This window comes from Chiloscyllium plagiosum, chromosome 33 (genome assembly GCF_004010195.1).
Source record: "Chiloscyllium plagiosum isolate BGI_BamShark_2017 chromosome 33, ASM401019v2, whole genome shotgun sequence".
Classification (NCBI taxonomy): Eukaryota; Metazoa; Chordata; class Chondrichthyes; order Orectolobiformes; family Hemiscylliidae; genus Chiloscyllium; species Chiloscyllium plagiosum.
This window is the reverse complement of record NC_057742.1, coordinates 16,461,975-16,486,779: the sequence shown is the minus strand read 5'-3', so window position 1 is coordinate 16,486,779 and position 24,805 is coordinate 16,461,975. Positions and strand designations below refer to the sequence as shown.

Sequence of the window (24,805 nt, the reverse complement as noted above, 5' to 3'; positions counted from 1 at the left end):
TAAAACTTTAAAAGGGTATGCTATCTTTTAAATTCAGTGAGAAATTATAGGGATTATTCAACCGTTTAAGATCTTTTTAGTAATGCATTTTCCATATGGCTCCTTTAAGTGTATTTATATATTGTAGGAAATGGACATTAGGTTAGAATGTACTTTCATTCACTTTTTAGCCCCATAAATACTGAACTTCCTTTACAGCTTTGAAAATACACACACTTTCCATCATAATAACACTTGTAAAGATGAAAAGAAGTCTTTTTAGTTGCTCTTATTAGATATTAAAAAACAGAATGAAAAAAATGTGAGAAAAATTTATAAGAATTGTGCTCAGCTAAACCTCTGAGAAATGGACCACACTTTAATGAGTAACACTCTGTCAGTCAAAACTAGGCGGCTTATTACAGAAGTAGCATAATATTTTTAACTTACTTCAGGAGTGTGGCCATAACAGGTAAACCTGATACTTGAGGTGTTTTGTTGCAGATATTTCAAAAGCACAAATTTCACTTCATCCACTAAAAATTGGGGATAAATATGCCACCAAGCAGTGAGCAGAATTTAAAGTCTTTGCATATATTAAAGCAACATATCTGAACAAAGACAGGAGCATTGAAGTTTTATATAAAAACTTTAGGGCTATAATTTATAATGTTTAGGTACAGCAAAAAAAAGGTTCCGTTATAAATGTGCAACCTTTTCATTTATCTGCAAGGTACTCAGGAATATGTTAAAAGAAGGGAAAATGGCACTTGGAATAATTCTTTCTTCACTTAGTCAGAATCTCCGTGAGCCAATTCCAGAAACCTGCACTCATGCACTGCAATCATTTATAGTCACAAACAGCTGAGATCAGTTTGAATTCTGTAACTTGATCTTTCCAGAGAAGAAATGCCACATTATCAGCCTCAAGACTTACTTCAATACAATTTCTTCATTTTTTTTTGCGACATATGCCATATGTAGCACTTGGCTTAAAAAATAGCCCAGTGAAAGGTTTGGAAATGCTCCTTTTGTCAAGATTTATTGTAAACAGTTTACAGTGGCCTTGTTGCATGCAACTAAATGGTTAGGATATTAGTCTTGTCAAGTATTTTTAAAAACAGGATATTATAAAATTAAAGCAGATCTGTCAGCAACTGGAAAGTAAGACGATTCATTCATTTTTCAGGTAAATTCCTCCCTACGAAGTTGACTGAGAAGGCAGCAGGGGCTGCAATGTAGGACTGACTAAAATAGGCTTATTTGTTCTTGTCATTATGATCTCTTACGGCTTAATTTTCACAAAAGTCCCAATGAAGTCACTTTCTGAAATGTTAATTATTTTGGAAAAAATATTATCGCTCGCAGACATTTTTTTGGAACTTAATGATCTGAATTCAGATTTTGTGTGTTTGCATTTTTCCCTCTGGATTTCTACATGGTTAAATTGTGATTTGTTTCCAAACTCTGCTCTCTTCAACTCGTAATCATGCCTAGTGATTGTACGAAGTTCACATTGAAGGAATATTGTGTGCTTTTGTTAGAAATTAGAAGAATTAGGGACCAAAATATTACATGCAGCACATCCAGGATAAGTTAACTATTCTATTAACTCGATATGAAGCAAAATCCTGTAACAAGCACGTTTCCTCTTGCTTCAATAGCTTAAAATCTGTACAGTTCAAGGTGAATCTGCATGGCAATGACAACTACTTTTCTGAGACAATGTAATCTATTAGATTCGCCAACTGTACCATTTCTTTATGGTAAATGGGTACTGTGCATAAAAGGTAACCAAGTTCATACAATTAACCAAGTGGCATTTACTCTGACTTTTGGTGATTACAATGTAACTTGATTAAGAAAAGTAGAAACATAAGATTTCAGGGAGCTATTCTGCATTATTGGACCTACATGATTTTTTATGGTAACAGCATTATTATTTGGTGTCTTTTCACTCTGCAAAAGACTAGAAATTTGATTTTAGTTTCAATCAGTTTTAAAAGGGCTGTGTCATCATAATTCAGAGGAGGCTCTGTTCCAGGACTACTCACTGTGAAAATTTACTGCATTATCAATGGGGTGGACTCTGAGGAATGTTGGCATGTCAACTATGATACCTCTGTTGCCTATAGTAGTGCATGAAACAATCTTCTTATAGTTACTTTTAATATTTTACTTAACGTGTAAAATAATTTTGTGACATCAGATGCATACAAAATACATTGACATATCGCTTTGCAAATTATTTCTAACCAGTCCTTTAAATATAAATGTGGCAAAATGTCTTCCACAAGGAAGACCTTACCAACACAATACACATCCCCATCCCTTTAAGGTACATTACTCTTAAGAGAGTTAAAAATCACACAACACCAGGTTATAGTCCAACAGGCTTATTTGGAAGCAGTAGCTTTTGAATCACAGCTCTTTCGTCAGGTGGTTGTGGAGGTTATGGTCATGCTCACAGAATGTATAGCCAAAGCAGTCCAGTGTCATAGAGATGTCATACAGTAAACAATCTTAGATTAAAACCTGCATCTTTTATAATGAGATATGCTGGTTTCTATTCTTTGATATGTATATCCCAGAACTTCTTTTAAATTACATTCTCAAGATAGCTCAGCTTTTTAAAAATTAGATATGAAGTCTGTCTGTGTCCCTCTTAGCAGCAAATTCATCAGCTTGTAGAACCATTAATGGTCAAGCACAGATGCAGCCATAAAAGTGAGCCTTTGGATCCTCTATCTTCAAGAAAGACAAGAGGTTAGAGTGGTGGTCTAGTACAGGCAGAGTTTCTCAGTGATTCGTTTCCAAGGTGCTTAGAATAACCAGTACTCTTACTTTTCATGACTTGTCTCTTCTCTTTGAGCTTTCTGTAGATATTTGGATTTTTAAAATTCACATTCAATTTTCTGCTATTAAAAATCTTTCCACTACTACGAATTTCATCTGAAATGAATGATGACTCAATTAGAAAAATATTTTCTTCATCAAACTTATAAAACTTCCATTTTAATTTGAGAAGCACATTTGTGGGTTATTTTCACAGTACTGCTACTGAATACAGGTAACATGCCTTTGCTCGTAATTCCATCATGCCTAGTAACCATCAATAAAAGTTGTCAAATTCCACTTTATGAATGCAGTGGCTCCTTAAAATTGATATGCAATAATTGGCTCTGTGAAATCTTGAAATTTCCAAAGGCTAGCTTGTGACATGATCAGAGGAGGACTACACCACAGTAATTTATCAATGAAAAGCCACTGTTAGGTTTTATTAATTACAGATACAGGATATTTCCAGCTCAGCACATGTTATGCAACAGAGAGAGCTTTACTCTACTTCTCTTCACAAGGTCTGGAATTTAAAATGACAAATATAGTAAAGGACAGGGCGTCAAAAACACAGAGTAAGGTTTTTAAAATTTACCACAACAGTAAATAAATCTATATTCTGAGATCAAACAATTCCTATTTGTTCATTTGTTAAGATTCACCAAACATAGTGGTTATCTCTGCTTAATAGGTTCCTGAAAGAGAAAGAAAAGACATTTTTTGCAATGAGTTAGCTGCAAGATATAGTCACGTAAATGACAAATGTATCAAATGCTTTCTCTTGCTCATTCTCAGTCCTGTTCACCCTGCAACCATGCCCAATATATGTTAGCTCCTAATCAACCAATGTTAAAATTCCCATACTGATAAACAAAAACAGAAATTGCTGGAAAAACTCTGCAAGTCTGGTAGCATCTGTGGAGAGAAATCAGAGCTAATGTTTTGGATCATGTGACACTTCTTCAGAACTGCTCTGAGAACTGCAATTTCTGTTTTTGCTTCTGATTTCCAGCATCGGCAGTTCTTTCAGTTTCCCATTCTTAAACTTTAGTCACTTTGTGACCTTGCTGCTCCCTTACATGGACAGGTAATGGACTAGTGATATTATCACTAGACTGTTAATACAGGGATTCTTGTCAAGCCCTAGGAACCTGGATTCAAATCCTGTCATGATAATGGTGGAATTGGAATTCAATAAAAACAAAAATCAATACCTGGAATTACAAGCCAAGAATGATTAGATTACTTACAGTGTGGAAACAGGCCCTTCAGCCCTATAAGTCCACACCAACCCGTCCCCACCCAGACCCATTCCCCAACATTTACTCCTGCACCTAACACTACAGGCAATTTAGCATGGCCAGTTCACCTAACCTGCACATTTTTGGACTGTGGCAGGAAACTGGAGCACCCCCACGCAGACAATGTGCAAACTCCACACAGTCAGTCGCCTGAGGCTGAAATTGAACCCGGGTCTCTGGTGCTGTGAGGCAGCAGTGCTAACCACTGGACCACCGTGCCGACCATTAAGTATTAATGGAAACCCCCATCTGGTTCACTTAATGCTCATTAAGGAAGGAAACTGCTGTCACAGAGTTATACAGACCCTTCGGTCCAACTCACCCATACCGACGAGACATTCCAGTTTGACCTAGTCCTATTTTGCCAGCATTTGGCCCATTTCCCTCTATACCCTTCCTATTCATGTACCCATTCGGATGCCTTTCAAATGTTGTAATCGTACCCACCTCTACTACTTCCTCCAGCAGCTCATTCCATATACGCATCACCCTCTCCATGAAAATGTTACCCTTCAGATCCTTTTTAAATCTTTACCCTCTTGTTTGGACCTAGTCTGGCCAGAAATGACCCAAGACCTACAATAACATGGTTGACTCTTAACTGCCCTCTGAAATGGCTAAGTGATCAACTCAGTTCAATGGCAGTTAGGGATGGGCAAGAACCTCACCCAACCATCTTAAAACGGTGCATTCCTTTAATTCTGGCTCATTGTGTATCCCTTTCTCACTTCTCTGAATGTAATGCCACTTCTCTATGCTTGAAGCCATCCAGGGTCTGGGATTCCTCTCGTTCTTCCTGTGAAGCCCTTTCCATCAAGACTTTGGTGATCAGTCTTCATGGTCCTTCTCTGTCTCAGCATCAACTGCTGTGCGATTATGTCCCTGTGAAACACTTTACAATGTTAAGGACACTATATAAATGTATCTTGTTGATCTTGACATTATTTTAATTAAAATGGTGCAAGCCAGAACACACAAAAAATGTTTGTTCATTTACTGCATTGTAAATTTCTCCAGTTTGCATGACCTTTGTAAACCCACAGAACAAATATGTCCCAATACAGTCAGTGGCATCATCTGAACCTTTAGACCATAAAACTTAGGAGCAGGAATTGGTCATTCGGCCCACTTTAGTCCAAAGGAGTATTGTTGAGTAGTTTAACATCACGATTGTTACCCCCACTTTGCTTTCAGTTTCAACCCATTCTGTGGCGATACGTGAATACAAAAAATAATGGTTCAACGTTGTGGTTACCCTGGACTGTTCGACAGGCAAAGGCTTTACCTGAGATATTTTATAAATCGTGTTAAACGTGTTTCTTTTTCTCCCACAAAAAAGCAACCTGGGGAGGGACAATGCTGTCTGGCTTTCAAACGTCTGTGATGTCCTTGGTCTGAAAAACCCATTAACTTGTGCATATAAAATTTCTGCGCATACAGTAATGCTCGTGATTAATCGCAGCAATGTTTTCCTTGGTTGGAGTAATCCAACATGTGGTGCTCAACCCCGCCCCTCTCACATTACACACTATAAACTTGTCACTTTTCCCACCAAAGCACTCAGAGGGAGTCAGCCTCATAGAGTGCAGGCATGTGAACAATTTATTTTTTTGGCCCATAAAAAAGTTTTTTTTCAAAAAAAAAGCGTGTGATCATTGCAAATTTCCAATTGAAGACTTGAAGTGGCTAAGGTCGTTGCATTTTTTTTCTCTTTTGCAGAACTGTAGGGTTTAAAGCACTTTCTGGTGCACAGAGCATCTTCCAGCTTCTACATGGATCAGAGCACAGGCAGCTGCATGCGCAATTCGCATTCCGGGGCCGCCGTCTGGGGCTGTATGAGAAATCCACATTCCGGGGCCGGCGTGCCCGGCCTGCACCATTACCCGTCGCCTTTCTCCTTCTACAAGAAGTCGGACGCCGCCGATTTCACCGCCTACTCGGAATTCACGTCGCCGTGCCTGGTGTCAGCGGCGCACGGCTTCCCCGCCGACGACCGGGTTTACGTGGACCACCACCCGCCCCGGTTCCCCCGCTCCGAGTGGCACCTCCCGCCGCCGCCGGCCCCGCCCCCTCCCACCCCGACGGCGGCCAGGGAGAGACAAACCTCCTGCCTGTCCGCCAGCTCCGCCAATTTCGAAACCGGTGGGGGCTCGCAGGCGGCCGGCTGCCTCAGCGCTGGGGATTACAGTAGCCCGCGGGGCATCGCGGCATCCGACATCGACAAGAAAATAACCAAAAGGAAACGCGACGTCTTAGGTGAGAGACACATTGTTATTTACAATAAAACATGAAATTAAATATCAACTCTGTCATAAAGAGAAAAACTCCAGCAACATGCTTTCCAAAATAAATACAAATGTGTTGCAACCTACAAGGGGACTCTGCAAAAGTTTGTCTCTTTTTTATTAACAAAACATCGCATGCATCAAATTCTCATTAATTCAAAGATTTCTCAAGCCCGCAACAAGCCAAAAATAAAATGACAAATCTCGAATCCACTTTTTCCCCCCAAAATTGAAACGAAATGGTAAATCTCAAATCGAATTCTTTCCCCAAAACCATTGAAAGTTTCGAGACTGAATAGTCACATTGTCAACGATGCAGCTTAGGAATGATAAACTTGTTGGTCTTCCGCACCTGCCAAAAAAAGTTATTTTGCTGCAAAAAAGTTACATCTATAACAAGATGAAGAGAAAAAAGTTTTAGCTTTTTTTGTTATATTTTTAACTGTTTACAGAAATATTCGGAAAATTAATTTCAGTGCAATTTCTACTACTCATTCTAAATTACCATTTCGTTCACCAGTAGAATTAGTATTGAAAAGCTATTCCCCAAATCCCCAGTTGGAGCCGTAAATAACTAGTACTCGGTCCACTGCAGGTACATTGACCTGACTGACCCATTTAATCCATTCGAGTTCGTATGAATGTAACGAATCACTGTTGCATCCAGAGTTCTCAATAACAAAGACAAGCATATTGCTGAGAAGGGGACCCACTGGTCCCCCTAATGACGGACACAACAGGGAATTGTGAAAAAACAGAGGATCAGGAGGTTGCCAGTATCCTCACATCAAAGCTGAATATACGTGCCGTGTATTGTCAAATCCCATTCATTAAAATTATTTGATTTTAAGACCAATTCTGCGTAAAGGGTGAGAGTGGCACCTCAACTTTCCTATCCGTAAGGTGGAGAAAATTTAGTTTTGCAGCATTCTCAGAACCTGTTTCGGATACTTATGAAGCACCTTAAAATCTTCTCCCAAACGGCAAACGTCTATAAAATATATTCAAATGAATAACTATAGAGAAAATAACTATTCAATTCCAATATCAGTTCAGTTCGGTTAAACCATTGAAACTTTGTTGCTCATTTTTTGACACTCAAACTCAATGATTACGCTTCAACCATGTAACGGACTCCTATGTTTCACCATTTGATAGGTTTAGAGTTATCCTCAATCTAAATTAAATTACTTATAACAATATTTGTGCTGTTTTAAGAACATAACCCATGTTAGTACAGAGAATATTCCAAAATTTCTTTCATGCAATCTGCATATGTTTTGCATTATCAAAGCTTAATTTGTGTTTTAAAGAGTATCTGGTGCTAATGTGTTACAGCCTAAAATTGAGAACAGAATGAACTTGGTAGGGCACCCATGCATCCCAGTGAATATTCTAACTTCGAACATGCTTGAAAGTTAGTATTAACCTTCACCTTTTATGTAAGCAGGTGTGTGATATAACATGTAAACACAAAATAACTTTTTTTGAAGAAAGTAAATCCAATGTCATTTGAAAGTACAGAAAGGCAACTGTTGAAGTAATGGTTTCTACAATTTTGATGTTACTTTCAAAATAAAACACTTTACAGATATTAAATAGTAAATCAGGGAGATGCTAATTTAATGAAAAACCATATGAACAAAATGCATCTGAGTCGACCACTTGCAACTGTTAAATGCCATGAAATTACATTGTGAGATTTGGTGGGCTACATTAGGTAGCGGTATAATTATGGCTTAAATGATAAGTACTAAAAGGTTGGTGACACAGTAGAGCTGAAGATATTGCAAATGCAGTGTCTATGAATCTTGCAATATAAACATCATGTGAGGAAAATCTAAATAAATATCACTTAAAATGCTGACATTAAAAAAGACTCAGGGAATTTTCTGATTTGAAGGAGGGAAGCTTTTCCAAAATCTAAATGGTTCAAAATCATTTTATTTTCAGAAAATTTAAATGATTTAAGCAACATACGAAAATAATTTATTATTATAATTTGATTTGTGTTCACTTTTCGACAACTTGGTATCAATGCTTTTGGTTACTAACTTTAACATTTTTGTAATTTTGTTTTGCAAAATTGATAATACCCAAGCTTGACTATTTTGAATTTTAGGATAATTTTCTAAAAGTTTGCAAGTTTTGTTTTGAGTAGTGAAGATGATGCAAGTGCCCTAGATATCCCTACAGGTGGTACAGTTGTTTTAGTTGATATATTCTATTTCAATTCTAAGTAGGAACTATGCTTGAATAAAGTATTTTCATTGTAGTCAATTCAGTTTTGGTGGTTGAGTAGCGCTGCAAGCCTTCAGTTTGTAAAATACATATTCATTTTTGTATGTATCACTCAGATTGATTTCTTTTCAAGTTGGGATACTTTAGAAAAACTTGGTTGATCTAAGAAGTGGTTTGTTTGTGATTCTATGAATGTTAATTTCTGCCACCTGTCTTCTTAGTTTTTTGACTTTATTTTAAATTTGGCTCTATTTTTCTCCCTGACTGTCTTATTCCTTCCCTGATTTTATTCAACCATCTTGTCATTTGTTTGCTGCTTTTATTGATTTCATTTTGCTTTATTTTCTCTTTTCAGATTTTTTGGTTTTGGCTGACTGTAATTATTACTAAAGCTACTACAATTACTCTATTACAATTACTCCAGTGTAAATCCATGCTGTCAGATCTTATCATTCATAAACTGATTATATCGTTCATCATAAATAAAATTTTGCTTCTTTTCATTGTGATACTTTATGCTAATTAACAAAAAGTGATTTAATGCAATATCATTTCACCTTACTAATAGTTCCATCAAAAGATCATAATCTTGTTTAAAAAGAACTGCTGTACCTTTTCACCTGAGATTAAATGAAAACTTCACAAACACATTTACAAGTTAGTTAACACTTACCGTCCTTACCAAGATTTTTGCTCTGACAGTTTTCTCCATCATATGTGACCAGCATAAAGAAAGTAACATAAAAATGAAAAGCAGAAATGGATTTTACTGTTTTAATTGCTCAGTCACAGGAAGGAGCTTTACCTATGTCGTTAAATGAAGAATTTTGGAGTGCGCATCACCTAAGAGAGAGATCCCTTTGAATAAATGGCCCTTCGAACAAATTGGGTGCTTATTAGTTAACATAACATTATCCCATTGATGCCTTGATTTTTTTTCATTCTATTAGTGGGTCACCTCCTAAATTTGGTTGTTCCTAATTACTATTTATGTATTTTGCATTTATACATCATAAGATAGTTTACTGGACTTTAAAACCTATTGTGGTTATACACAATAGTAACCAGTGTCATTAGAAGTAAGAACTAAAAAATAATGAAACAAGTTATATTATAAAGAGTATATTATGCCAACAAAGTGTACTCTAATTTTAGTGTTTTGCTATAAATGTCTTGAACTGGATTCAAAGTTTACGACATTAATTATACCCACTGACTGGATAACATGCATCTGGTTAATCTTGGGGCAGTGTGATCTGCTTATCAATAAAGGGGTTTTATTATTTTAAAAAATCTGAACAAAATAGATTGAACTTTATACCAGATTTTTTTTTCTGAATTTTGGGTTACAATGGAGGTTTCGAAAACTTGTAATGCCCTTGTTTTATATATTTCAAAGTTAATCATCCTTCCATGTGTTATGCACTGTGCTGTCAAAGTGAAATGTTACACAGCTTATATTTTTTTCTGATTGCTGCGCTGTTCAGGTTTCTACAGAAGTATTTGTAGTCTGCCTTTGGTACACAATTTCAATCAACATTATCAAAAGTGAAGGATAATCTCTGTATCAGTGTAATTCGCATAATTATATAAATAACTAATTCAATCATATAATTATGTAAACGGCACAATTATGAAGACAAAAACCGGCAAACTATATTTGTACAAAATTAATGGTAAACTCCGTGACTGTCATATTGCATTTTCATTATGATGGGACTAAAATGAAGTGCCTGAGTTTAAATGTACAGTTTTTGCAAGGTAAAATATTTGTAGTCCATATAGCTTCACAGTCAATAATCCTGACTAGGCACATGTTGAAATTTTGCACATTCCACATTTCACAAGGATCAAGAGACCCAGCTTTTGAACATTCTTAATTACAAGTTAATTTAAAATCATAATTTCACTTCAGAATAAAACCTTTATACCTTTATGTTACACCTTGGCATCTCTGCTAATTAACATCAAGCCTGTACTTTACAGGCAGTCTTATTTTTAAACTTGTCATTAGTACTAGATTTACTGGGAAAATGACTAATGTGTGAAGCTATCACTGAATGTAACATTTTTCATTTATTCCAGGAGGATAACAGTATAACATTTTAATGATGTCCTTTTTATTGCATTTGTTATGATAATAACACAATGATCCAACAGGGAAGGTTATAATAAATCACAATCACATTTTATTTATGGATCAATTCATTCGAGTCTTTCCTGTCTGAACACAGCTCAAAAAGCCTTTGTGCCAAAATCAATGGAGATGTTGCTGATTGAACAGGGGAAGTGCTATTGTTACTGCAGGTCCTTCAATACATCAACACTTTGTTTTCCCTGTTTCCTTAATTTTTTTTTCAAAAAAACATGATTTTTTTTCATTAAGGTGAGAAACTTCAGGGCTGGGAATTGGAACGTTTCCCCACTTTCCATCTGCACTTACTGTCATTCATGGAATGTTGCTATCGTTGGCTGTGCCAGCATTTATTGCCCAGTCATAGTTGCCCTTGAGAAAGTAGCAGTGAGCTACCTTCTTGAGCCACACTGAGTACTCCCAACTCAAATAGAATTACACAAGCAGACTGACATTTACTAATAAGACCAAGCAATAATTAGGGCCCATACAAATAACCAATTTCATAAAGCCATAGCATTGAGTCAAGCTGCTTTGCTCCAATTCTGAGATTTTTTTTTCCTCAGTTCACAACTGGGCCAAGTATAAGATGTATTTCGTTCTACTTCACATTTGTGTTGTTCCTTTTGCTAACATTTGCTAAATGAAACCAATGTTTCTTAACACTTCATAGGAACAACTTTGTAATACTGAGTGCAGTTCTGGGTTCTGCAGTATAGGGAAGATGTTAACCAGATCTTTTTACCTCCATTGTGATGGGTTTAGTAGTTGTGGGAGCAAGGGTAGGGGGGCTTTTAATCAGAAAGACAGGGTAGTGGATGGGGACCCCTATCACCCATTTGTCTGCATTCTGATAAAGTCCGTGGCAGCAATACCTGTAGACAACCTCCTGCCTCTGTGAATTGTATCCCTTATCTGAGGCATTAACCTCCACTTCGGGGCCTCTTCCTGCTATTATTGATATTATTCCAGTGACAGGCATAGGGCAGGCAGGGAGCACAAAAAGAAACGCTTGTTAGGTTGTGTGGGACTTCCTGGCAAGGACTCCATTTTGTATCATTTCAAAGGACCCAGCATCAGTTAGGGCTGGCCAGCTGGCAGCCACCCCTTCACCCTTGTCCCCACCCGGCGACCATCAGTCCAGTATCACTCACCTCGGGACTAGAACCCAGGCAGTGATCCTGGGATTTAGATGATGCAGTGTTAGTAATAGCCATTGCCTCAGTGATGCCACTGGCATTCATTAGAGCTACTGGTTTATGATCGCGGCTAGCCACTGGGGCTGGTAGTTCTCCGAAGTGAGACCGTCACCTTCCCCGTAACCACACCCCTACCACTTGATCCGAGGGGTAAGTCTGTCAAATGCCCAAATGGGAGGACCTTCCCAAGAAGAGGCTGCGAACCCCATCACCTTCACAGGATTCCACCCATTGAGGTGATCAAAAGAACAGAGCACAGATTCATAATTGGACAGACAAAGGCAGCGAAAGTCTTAAAATTTGGGATAGCTTTTGTTTTGAACAGAAGGGTCAATTAAGGTGATTTGGTAGAGATGTTTAATATGAAGGGATTAAGCAGATTGTTTCCAGTTCTTGAGGAGTGTATATTAAAGTGTAAGCTTACACTTAAGATTGAGACAGGCTATCTTTCACAAGGAAAGTTGGAAGACTGGGATGCACTCCCTGAGATAGTGATTGAAGTCCATGTGAGCAAGTTTGCGGATGATACGAAAGTCGGAGGAGTTGTAGACAGTGAGGAAGGATGTGGCAGGTTACAGCGGGATATAGATAAGCTGCAGAACTGGGCAGAAAGGTGGCAAATGGAGTTCAATGTAACTAAGTGTGAGGTGATTCACTTTGGTAAGAGTAATAAAAAAATGGGGTACTGGGCTAATGGTCGGATACTTGGTAGTGTGGATGAGCAGAGGGATCTTGGTGTCCGAGTCGTAAGTTCATGGAATGCCCTGCCAGTAGTAGTGGTGGACTCTCCCTCATTATGGGCATTTAAGCGGGCATTGGATAGGCATATGGAGGATAGTGGGCTAGTGTAGGTTAGGTGGACTTGGATCGGCGCAACATCGAGGGCCGAAGGGCCTGTACTGCGCTGTATTCTTCTATGTTCTGTAAACATGGGTTAGGTTACCGGTCGAAAAGATCACATAGACGGTTAAGTAGGCTAAGACGATGGTTGAAGAAATGAAGGAATATGGTCACAGAATAAGCTGCTATGCAGATTAAACATCAACATTTTGCGCCAAACAGCCTGTTTCTGTAATTTCTATACGAGAGAGAAATCCCAACTGTATCAGTGTAAATTTCTCCAGTTCCAAAATGAGTCATCTATTGTATAACCTCCTGGCAGTAATGATAGTTTCATGTTAATTAGTACTGAAGACTGTAGTTATACCTTTGGGAGTCCACCTGTTCAAATCATTTGAATGCAAGTAATCATACAGGCTGCTCTAAGGGTCTTCCATCGTTTCAGGTATCGGCTAAATTCCAACCTCTGTTCCAGTGATGAAAACACTTTGTACTGAACAACTCCTACACCCAATCTCGAGGCAGTGGCATTTCATTTTTACAGTTTTTGCTGGGAAGTTATTTTTAACGCTGTTAACAAAATGTTCTTAAAATTCGAATAACAAACTTAACGGTTAGAAAATTTGCGTTGTTAAAAGTTATCCCGAGCGCTGAATTGCAATTAAGTAAAAAACTTTGTTTTTTATTTGTTCCTGGGGTCTGGTCATTGTTGGCAAGGTCAGTATTTATTGCCAATCGTCAATTGCTCTTGAGAATGTAGTGATGAGACACCTTCTTCAATAATTGGAGTCCGTGTGGTCTAAGTGCAGCCACAACGATATTAGGCAGGCAGTTCCAGGATTTTGATCCAGAGGCAGTGCAGGAATTGTGATATATTTTCAAGTTGTAATGGCTTGGAGGAGAACCTATAAGTGCTGGTGCCATTACTGCCCATGTTCATTTACGTGATAGAGGTCAAGAGTTTGGAAGGTGCTGCCAAGGAAGCCTTGGCGGGTTGTTGCAGACAGAGTTCGGAAGCGAGATTCAGCTCTATGATCTTTTTCAGCTAGCAATAACATGAAGGCCCAAATGACCCCCTTCTAGATTATAAATATTCGATATTGGTACTGCAGTAAGAAAATAAGCTATTAGGAAATTTAAGTAAAGTGGAACAACATTTATGTAATAATTTTTTTTTATCAACAGATGTAAGGCAAATTGCAAGCTATTTAAATATTTATACCAGAAACAGCATTTGTATCTATCTTAAACGCACGTTTCAATCAAAACAAATGACAATCACTTCCAGTGAGTAGTATTTGGCAGAACTGGGCTACCTTTAATGCATTAACTTCTAATCACATCGTAGGTAAAAATGTCACAAAGTGACATTATTACTGAGCCTGTGCTGATATGTTGAGGAGTTTATTGACAAGCCTGGAGTAGCCAAGAATTTCCTGCTTTGAAAATTCCATGTTAGTCATCAGGACAGATGTACATTTGCTACATTACAAAGTTTTACTGTACACTTACTTATTTTTCATGTCACAATTAATTGATGCCAATTGGGAAAACATTGTGTTTTCAGAAACATACTGTGTGAGTGTCTGACTGAGATCTGAAAACAAGTTGAAGTGGTAATGCAGATGAAAGAAAGCACCTCTCCTTCCATTCTTATAAATTACTGTGTCCTTTGTTATGATTGAGCAAATATAAGACAACTTTCAACTCTTGGCTATGTTAGAAGAAGCATTAGCACATATATGAGCCATGTTTTATATGGAACAACAGATAGAAAATCAAATAACACAGTGGGTCATTCGTTTGACTGTTCCCCTTAGGACTTGGGTTCTGATCCTAATAGTATGAAAGAAGCATCTGCATCTTGCAGAATATGTCTACATTGAGATGGATTTTGGTAGACTCAAGCCAGTTGCTTATAAATATCAAATACCATGCTTAATAATTGGAAATGCCATTCAGAGAGACAGCAGGTTGTCTAGTGTGAAAATGTTTATAACATTGGCACAAGAGGATGGTAATTTCAGGTTAGCATGGGAGTTGAGGTAGATTGTTAGCCTTGAATAAAGTTGGGTCTAGATTAGAGTGGTGCTGGAAAAGCACAGCAGGTCAGGCAGCATCTGAGGAGCAGGAAAATTGACATTTTGGGCAAAAGCCTGAAACGTTGATTTTCCTGCTCCTCAGATGCTGCCTGACCTGCAGTGCTTTTCCAGCACCACTCTAATCTAGAATCTGATTTCCAGCATCTGCAGTCCTCACTTTTGCCTAGTTGAATAAAGTTGGGGTAGAGTAGTGGTACTGTATACTTACTTGATTTGGGACGTGAGCAACAAAACCAAAGTGGCACTTATTGCTATCTCTGAGTATCCTGTGAAGATTATAAACTTGCTGCAATCCCTGTACTGGAGGTGCTCTCACAATGCTTTCTGGTCATGCTTTGTCTCATTGGAAGATGATTAGCACTGATGTCTAATGGAAAAAGATCCGTGTTGAAAGTGGTGATATTTCTGACTTTGCTGAACATAAAAATTAAAACCATAACAAAGAATTTGACATGTTTATGCAATAACTAATTTCCAGACAAGCAAAACATAACTAGTGGCACAGAATCCTTTTTATTTAGTATGTGGTAGGAACAGATCTGGTAGTCCATACAGTCTTTTCTTAGGTATCTGTTTTCAAGCATAACTTATATTTACGTTGTATTTAAATACTGAACATATTTAAATCATCCCAATTACCTATATAACAACTTAAACAATATAAAAGGGGAAGTAAAGCTAATGAGAGAGTGCTGTGTATACTTCATAAAGTGAAGGTTGACTTGAAAAGTTCAGCCTAGGAGAAAATAAAAACAATATTCTGAATATGATAGCACTGATGTAATAACTAACATTTCCCTGCTTTAAAATCTGTGTCCCTACCAAGATAAACTTTTATAGTTTTCTGTAGCAATGCTGTTTTACAAGGAAATTTAAGTTGTCAGAATCCTTTTTAAAATTTTGAGTTAGTTTATTAATAAATGTTTTCTTCCCCCAAGGCTATTTCCTGGTTCCATCAGTATTCCTGATCCGCGAACCATCTGTAGCTGAGAGGACAGGCGTCTGGCCTACTTCCCTCCCTTCAGCCAGTAATGTTTTGAGCAGTGCACCTTTGAAGTGCACAACAACAAAAAGATGACTCTGTGCAGTTTCCATGTTCCATTTCCATTTCAAGCCTGGCTTTCTCAGCGCTGCATTTAGCAAAATAGTTCTGTTGTAATCAAGGCTCCTCTGACACGCAGAGAGATTTTGTAGATCCTGCAGTGAAATCTCATACAGCATTTTAAGGTGCATTTCCCCTTCAGTGTGTCAGCAACTTGGCCAATTAGTGGTTTGGTGTAATGAAACCATCCAACATCTTTAAGTTCAAATTGAATTTGTGCTGGGAATTGTAACTGTCTCTGTGGATTCTAACGAGGATTGTTGGAGGAAGTGGCTTGATCCTTGTAAAAAGTAGATGGCATTTGGAATTTTGTCATAGTTGAGGTTATCACAATGATCTCAGATTATTTCCTCACTACATTTGACATTGCATCTCTATGTTTTGACACCTTCTAGCCACATATAGCATTCCTAATTATTGCGATTCATCCACAAAAACCACAGCATTGTAGTACATTTTGTTTTTGTCATTGTTTGGCTCATATTTGCTACACCAAAGTTATACCTTACAAGATGCACAGCTTCAGGGGTTTAGATATTGAGAACCAAACTTACTTATTACAAAATGACAAGATTTCTGTCGATGTTCCATGGAAAAATTTTACCTGAGAAGAAAGACTTGAACTTGGGGGAAGAAAACATTTATTAATAAACTAAATTATCTCTCCAAATTAAAGCAGCAGCTAATTTGTTTAGGGCAATGCCCCTTAGACTGCAATGCAATAATCTATGTCAGTGGTACTCTTTGAAAAATAAGCATTAGCCAGGATACTAGGGTTAACACTCCTGTTATTCTTCAGATGATGTTATCCTGTATGCCCATCTGAAAAGGCAGGGCTTGTTTAGATGTCTCACTTGAACAGCAGTAGTGTAACACTCCCTCAGGACTGGAGTGTGAGTTTGAATTTGTGCTCATGTTGAATTCATGCTCTAGTGTTGCAGTTGAACCCACAAACCTCTGGATCAGTGTTGGGAGTGCTACCTTTCTGCCAAGGCTAAAGCCCAATCACTCTCCAATCCCCGGTTTGACTCTACAGTTTGATTAGGAGAAAGTGAGGACTGCAGGTGCTGGACATCAGAATCGAGAGTGTAGCACTGAAAAAGCACAGCAGGCCAGGCAGCATCCGAGGACCAGGAGAATCGACATTTTGGGCATAAGCCCTGCATCACAAATTCTCATGCTCCTCAGATGCTGCCTGGCCTGCTGTGCTTTTCCAAAGCCACACTTTCGACTCTTCAGTTCGATTCTATTATGGAGCTTGATCTAGTGTGAGGCAGCGGGTGGCAAGGTGCAATGAATTGACATTAACAGGCTTGAACGAGGAAAGGAAAAATCATTCATTCCTATTTATGAACATCTTTTGGTGAACTTGCTGGAAGATGAATACATGTAGACCTGAGATGAGGACAACAGTAAACAATTAAACAACCATCAAAGTGAATTCCTCAAATAAAGACCCATGCCCATGGGTCTGTATCTGACCTGAATTCAGAATGGAGAAAATTAGTAAAAATTAGAAGTCGAGACCAGTGGCATCCTTATAGCTGCAGGAACTGAGGATATGACTGGGTTAGTAGTTATATTCCTGAATTCATCATCCAAATGCCTGTATCATAAGTTCAAATCCTATGACAGCTGCTGGAAAATTTAAATCCAATTAATTAAATCTAAAATGAAAAGTTAGGAGTATTGGCCGTACTGAATTAATGTAAAAATCCATAACTTTTTTTTCGGATGGATATCTGTCACCTTTGCCCTCCAGGCTCCAGACCGACAAAAATATAGTTGCCTTCTAATATAGCTGTCCTCTGAAATAGCTGTGAATGGATTGAAAAAGATATTCCCAAGTCCCTTCCCAATGGTAATCAGAAATGGACACGGAATGCTGATTTTGCCAGAATTCTCCACAGCCGACAAATGATTTTTTAAAAAATGAACTCCTCTGGAATTAATAAATCAGTTGCGATTTTGAAGCTGGTAGAGAAAGTAAAATTATTTCAAAGTTTTTGTAAGAAAACAACTTGGAATTTTCCTCGAATGAAACATTTCAAAGCAGTAGCAAGTTACCCGAGATTTGTTTGGGGATATCCTATGGTTATAAATGCAGGCTATTTTTGTTTTGAATAGCAATGCTGATTCGGTTTGCAGGACAGTCAGAACTTTTCCACCACTGTCATTTTGTTACTGTCTGCGCATGAACTGTGAATAGCTGAAATTGAGTAAAATCACCAGGACCACAGAGGAGGTGCTCATTTGATTTAGTTATTTTAATCAACCTGTTCAGACATGCCGTGATGCATCTTCAGGACTGATGTGTCTTGAACCTTGGGCCTTTTGGATCAGAGGTAAGGACACTACCATTGTGTGACAAGGCCAGTGGCCATTCAGACTGTCTTTTCTAAGCTGGCTTTTTAATCAAAGCAAGTCAAAACTTAATAGTTCAATAATTCAAACACCTATTCCACTTTGTAATGAACTGATCCAGTGAGTGACCGGTGATCAACACACTTATATAGCCTCAGTATGGACATCATTGCTCAATGACACAAGAACTGGGCATCAGTATTGGACATGAGGGAGGAAGATTGGCCAAGGTACCATGAGAATTCCCTGCCTTACTTTGAATTGTGTCAAGGAATCCTTAGCTACTGGTGCAGGTCTCGAGGACATGATTTTAACACTGAAAACTATGACGTCTCTTGACAGTGAGTCACACTACTGGTGTTATAATGGAATATGCTAAGACCTGATGTGTTGATATGAAACCAATGTTCACAAACTCCTGAGCCAAGCAAATACCGATTATTCTCTACATGCCGTGTGGATGCTGCCAGATGGATACTGTTTATAATGAAATGATGTTGTAAACTCTTACAGAAACTCAAGATTCAAATTACAAGTCAGAGTCTAACAACAAGGCCAGAAAAGAAAGGACAGCCTTCACTAAGGAACAGATTCGAGAACTAGAGGCCGAATTTGCCCATCACAATTACCTGACCAGACTGAGGCGATATGAGATAGCAGTTAATCTGGACCTCACAGAAAGACAGGTAAATGTTCTATTGCTTCCAATATGCTTGCATCTGTTTCATTTTCATGTCATAATGTTATGCAACATGGAAACCAGTCTATGCCAAACATATTCCCAAAGTAAATAGTCCCGCCTGCCTGCTCCTGGCCCATATCCCTCCAAACCTTTCCTATTCATGTGCTTACCCAAATGTCTTTTAAACGTTGTAATTTTGCCCAGATCCACAATTTCCTCAGGAAGTTCACTCCACACATGAACCCACCCGTGTAAAAAATTTGCCCCTCATGTCATTTTTGTGTTTTACTTTGTTTTAACTGCATCTTTCACCACCTTTTCAGACTCTCCCACCCTGTACCTTATTCCGCATATTGGTGCTGAAATCACTGCACTTCTGTTTCTGTAATGCACTTGAGATTCAGGCACCACTTTCTTGGCCTTCTGAGGAAGCAGTGAGCCTCAAGTTTCCATTTCTCTCAGATGGCCTTGGCAACCGGCACTTTGTCAGCTGTAGAATGAGGAGCACAAGCTGGCATCTGACATTCCCTGACAATGATATTGCCTGGCATTGGAATCTGTATATGTCATGGACCAGGGCATTGTTCACATAATAACTGGAACAGTGTGTGCTAGTAAAGATGAGCAATGTCAGGGCTCGTGTCAGGGCTTGGACGTTCAGAAACACTGTGCCCATGTGACTTACTTCACACTAGCCACCCTGGAGGAGCCTGTCTGAGTAAGACTGCCAATTAGTGCTGAATTATGCATCCCATACTGCACACCAATTACTTCTGTCTTTTGATGGAGACTGCCTGGATTCATTTCTTACAGGATCCTTGCAGTCAAGAGCAAAGGGAGATTGGTTTTTCATTTCACTGCCAATCCTAAAGCTGAAAGGGTAATGTTCAGCAGACTGAATTACCCGCAGCACTATCGTAAAGACATGATGGGTATGGGAACCACAAGCAATGTGGGAGTCTGACCCAGTAATCGTGCGGTTTGCCAAGTGCTATTATTTTTGGCCTTCATATTGAGGACTTGCAATGGAAATTTTTAAAGTGCAAAATCGCATTCCTTGGAACAGCACCAGGGTTTTCCTCCGTATAACCTGAGAAGTGCAGAAATTGGGAGTAGACTGAAGGCAACTGCTTGGTCGAGAAAATGCAGAGTTAAAAAAGGATGTCCTCCATTTGTGCAAAAGCAAGGAATTGATCAGGAGAGGGAATGTAAGTATGTTTGTCATGCTGGAAGAAATCCCTCCCCTCACCAGAAAATTTATGATGAGGTATTTATGAAAGAGTGTAATTATGCCTTTTCTCTCCATCTGTCCTCCAGGAGTTCTTTACTGTTGCTAGCTTACAGTACTATAGGCACCTGTTATACACCACCCCTCCACCAAACTACCCTGACCCCCATCATCCCTCCCTAAGTGCTGTCCTTCACCCAGCTGCCTATTCATTCTCTGTGGAGAGCCAGCAGACAGTATAAATGTGGAAGCTCGAAGTTAATCTTTGCTGCTCCAACACACTGCTGAGTGAGTGATTATAACTCAGACAGAGGCATTAAAAAAGGATCCCATCAGAAAGCAGTGCTGGGCAGCAAGGGACGTGCGTCTATGAAAATACAAAAAAAGTACTTTCCAGAACACCAGCAATACCAAAAAAAATGCACACACAATGCCAAAGTAAATGCAAGACTATTTTGGTTTGAGAAACTGAAATGACTAAGACACTTGTTTTTTTTTATTGAGTAACGCCGTTTGTGAGGAACATTTGCATCCAAACGTTCAGCCACCCCAAACAACACAGAGCAGCAAAAGTGCTAAAACAACACAGAACCTGCCGTGCCTCATTTGCTTGGCATCTGGTTACAATTGATTCCCCCTAAAACAGGCCATAACCTTCTGCCCATTTTAAGAGCAATTGCTCTTTTATTTTAAATGCTATTAAATCTCTTGAATGGGAACAGCTCTCTGTGGCTGAGTTACAGAATTAAAGAAGGAAAAAGACCTGGATTTTGAGGTTCAAGTGTTTCTGTTGTGGAGGCAGATGCTGTTCCGATTGCAAGGTAGACTTAAAGGGATACTGCAACTATTTTGATGAAGGGAAATTAAGAAATTAGCCTTTTAGTAGAAAAATCACAGGGAAAGAATATTTTTCTACCAGGCAATGTTTTTGTCACATCACATACAACTATCAGGGAAATCAGGATTTCTGTCTCTTTAATGGCAGCATTCACTCAGAATCCATTCGAAAGTGACATTCGAGTATCCTTCGTAAATTTGATCATTTATGTGAAGTGTTCTCCTGCGGAGGTTGTAAGTCAATGACAATCATTGGGAACATTACAGAAGAAGAAGGTTTCTGTTCAATTGGACAAGAGTCCTTCTTTGGAAAAAACAGAGAAATTAAACTGAAGACAGGAAACATCCTTGAAGAAACTGGAAATGTAAATCTAAGTTACAGTCTCCAATTTAGCAGCAGTTAGATCTGTTGGCAAAAATATTCAAATGCATTTGTTCTGAAATCCATAGTTCTAGTGAGTGAATTAAAACTGGAAAGTTAGAACAATTTCCAGTTTATACTGGCTCTATTTATTCCTGTAGGTGCGAGTTCCTGTTATTTGAGCCTATTTTTTTCCCCATCTTGATTTGCTGTGGATTTGCAGAATCATATGTACTTGGCAGCTGGCATTATTGTTTGCAAGTATGACAAACTTTTAAAAGAATTAATTTATCTCCTCATTGCTCTAACATTCCCCTCAGCAGGCTAGCCATTGGAAGTTTCAATGGCAACGCTTCCATAAGATTTTCTTGCACTTCTGGTAAATGAGTACAGTTTTGTGGAAAACCGATTATTCATGGACTAGGAATTTAGTTCTATAAATGTGGTATTGTGCAATTTACAGATTAATCACTGTGTACGGGCCCTGAAGCTGTTGGTTGTGGCATTTGTTGTTCCAATGGTATTTAGTCCTTATTTAATTAACTTAGGTAAGATTTAACCTTTAAATTCCTAATTGATTTGAAGATGTAGTTTGATGGGGTTTATCCGTTTGGTGCAGATAGATAAAGAAGGTTGACACACCAGAGAGTCTATATTCGGGAATGGAGGAATACAATGTGTTAGTCTTGAAACTATGAAGTAACATATGAAATATCCTGTTGATCTGCCATTAAATTGGAATATGGTGTGTATTCTTGTCACCACAATCCTGAGCATGATGTAATGCTTACAAGCATAGCAACCCCTTGCCTTGCTGTTTTTACAAGCAAGTGGTCTGAAAATATTTAGAATGGCACAGAAAGATATTCATTAAGAATATTTTCCAAGTACAGTTGGACTAGCTTTGCCAAGCAAATGCATACCACCCTCCAGTTACAGAGGGATAAGGCAAGTGAAGGACTAAGGCATTAAAAGAAACCCAAAATAAACTATTGGTGTCTCCTAAGTACTCCATCCCCTGTATCACACACTGGTGACAGAAACCCTCTACAACAGAGGCTAACATGTCCTCCAGATCCTCCTGGACACAGACAAGACCACAGAAGAAAGGGAGTTGAAAAGCTGTTCTGCAGCACCCACCAGAGGTCATATCAGTGTTCCTTGTCTATAGGTGATGACCTTGACGAGGCTCAGGAGAATAGCAAATGCCAGGAGAATCTCGAGTTAAGGGTCTCACTTGTTAATTGAACTCCTGGATTGTAGATGGAGAGAAATCATCCAGTGTCTCAATGTTTGATCATTGTCTATTCACACATCCACTGGCAGTGAGTATGTGTATATTTTAATTGACTGATCAGGTTTGGTTGTGATGCCTCTTTTAGTTGAACAGAAGATTGACACTCATTACCGTGTCTCTCACAGCAGAGCACCTAACACAGCATGATCAGCACCTGCAATTCTGTAGCCCGGTGAAAACTCAAAAACCTCAAGAGGGGAAGTTTAAGGAAATGAACTTGAAAACAATTTAAAATAAGAAAATCTGGGATCATGAATGCTCGCTCAATCTCTACTTTCTTACATTATGTCTTATTATACCAAATTGCCTCTACAAACTTGAGCAGCTTGTAAACCTGCTCATCTATGGAGTAACTATCTCATTGGTTGGCCAGTCTTTTGATCCGGGGAACTTGATGTGGAATTGATGAGTTGTCACTTGTAGGCAGGGAGAGCAAAGCCAGGAGGAACATGAGCTGTAATTTCTGACTCTTTATTCTGTAGGTAAAGGTTTGGTTCCAGAACCGAAGGATGAAATGGAAACGTGTGAAAGGTGGACAACCCATTTCACCACAGAGTCAAGAACCAGATGATATAGATTGCGTGACTCCTGACTCCGATATCAGGAATGCAGATGGAAAGAGCCACATGGTGGGCTTAGTGGACAATAAAGAAACAATACAGGACAGTATCAGATAAATCCATTGGCCATGCTCAGACTTTAATGTGCCTTAAGTTGGGGGAACGTCATGTGTTTAATGTCAGATGGCAATATTTTCAACCTTCAATGAACATTTGAGCATCACCTTGGACCCAAAGCTTCTAAACCAAAAATTCAGTGTTTGTTGGCCTTGAGTATTATACTTTATTATAAGAAAGTGGGATCAGAATCAGAACTGGAAATCTGTTGTTGCATTTCTCATTTCAACAAAATGTCGTTTATTTTTTATTCTTAAAGAAAAAATAGCTTGCAGGTTTGTTGTATAAATAATGCGAAAACTTCAATTCATACCACAATAAATTAAGTAACAGCATATAGATTTATGAAGACAAAACAATGATTGGAAGTGGACAGATCCTCTGTAGTAGCAATCTTTCCAACATATATTAGGTATATGTAAAATAAACTAATTCAGTAAAATGCAATATGTTAAATGTTTATTTTATATCATTAAATCTTTGTTAATGATTTATAGGATGCTTTCAAAGAGTTCATTTTTGGTGGTCTTTAGGGGGCTGTGATATATCAAATCATATTCTACAATTGATTTTTGCATGAAATTCCTATTTTTGCAAAGAAAGAAATTAGGATAAGTTTTAAAGTTTATTGTTAATATATTGGGGAGAAGAATTTAACATTTCAAAATTAATTCAGAACTATAGACTACTACAGCATTGATGATTATGTCCATATCAACTCTTTACTAGGGCAATCAACATCTAATACCACTGCTCTGCATTCTTCCCATGGCCCAATGTCTTCCTCAGCTTCAAATGTTTAATCATTTGTCGTCATGGAAACCATCATTTAGCACTTCTAAGTCACTGCAGTCTGAATTGGATTTAAGGTAAAACAAATTCTCAACTGTCGACCTAAATTCAAATTTGCAAACAAACCCACAAAATGTCATATGTTCATTTCCCACCTTATGACCTATCTCAGTGAAACTGACAACTTTGGTCAAGAAGGGAAGTGGGCCAAAGTTGGTGAAGCTGATATTGTTCAAGGCATTTCACAATTATTAAAAAGGAGACATTACCAGAGAATCACAAGCACAGAAGGACATTCAACCCATTGGCCTCAATTTTTGTCCAGTCTGAAGGGCTTCATTCCTTAGCCAAAATATAGCTGCACGGATTTGTGAAGTCCCCACTTAATACCCACCATTTTCAGTTTGTCTATAGTAGATATTTAAATGTTTGTTTTCATGTCAGCAAGTCTCCTGAAATCTGCTCACAGTGAGTGCTGTGTGTCATAGTCATAGAGTCGTAGAGATGTACAACATGGAAACAGACCCTACAGTCCAACCGACCAGA

General features: G+C 38.4%; 1 protein-coding gene across 2 annotated transcripts; it reads left to right on the top strand.

The window, feature by feature from the left end:
- Nucleotides 1-4,804: 4,804 nt before the first annotated feature.
- meox1 (mesenchyme homeobox 1) lies at nt 4,805-23,908 on the top strand. 2 transcript variants are annotated; one of them, XM_043675036.1, is made up of 4 exons: nt 4,805-5,707; nt 5,838-6,374; nt 18,899-19,071; nt 23,273-23,908. In XM_043675036.1, exons 2-4 carry the CDS (start codon nt 5,891-5,893, stop codon nt 23,465-23,467), a joined length of 852 nt encoding a protein of 283 aa, XP_043530971.1. In that variant the 5' UTR covers nt 4,805-5,707; nt 5,838-5,890; the 3' UTR covers nt 23,468-23,908. The 2 variants fall into 2 exon arrangements, with proteins under 2 accessions (XP_043530971.1, XP_043530970.1); XM_043675035.1 differs by having other exon boundaries at nt 4,805-5,711.
- Nucleotides 23,909-24,805: the final 897 nt, after the last annotated feature.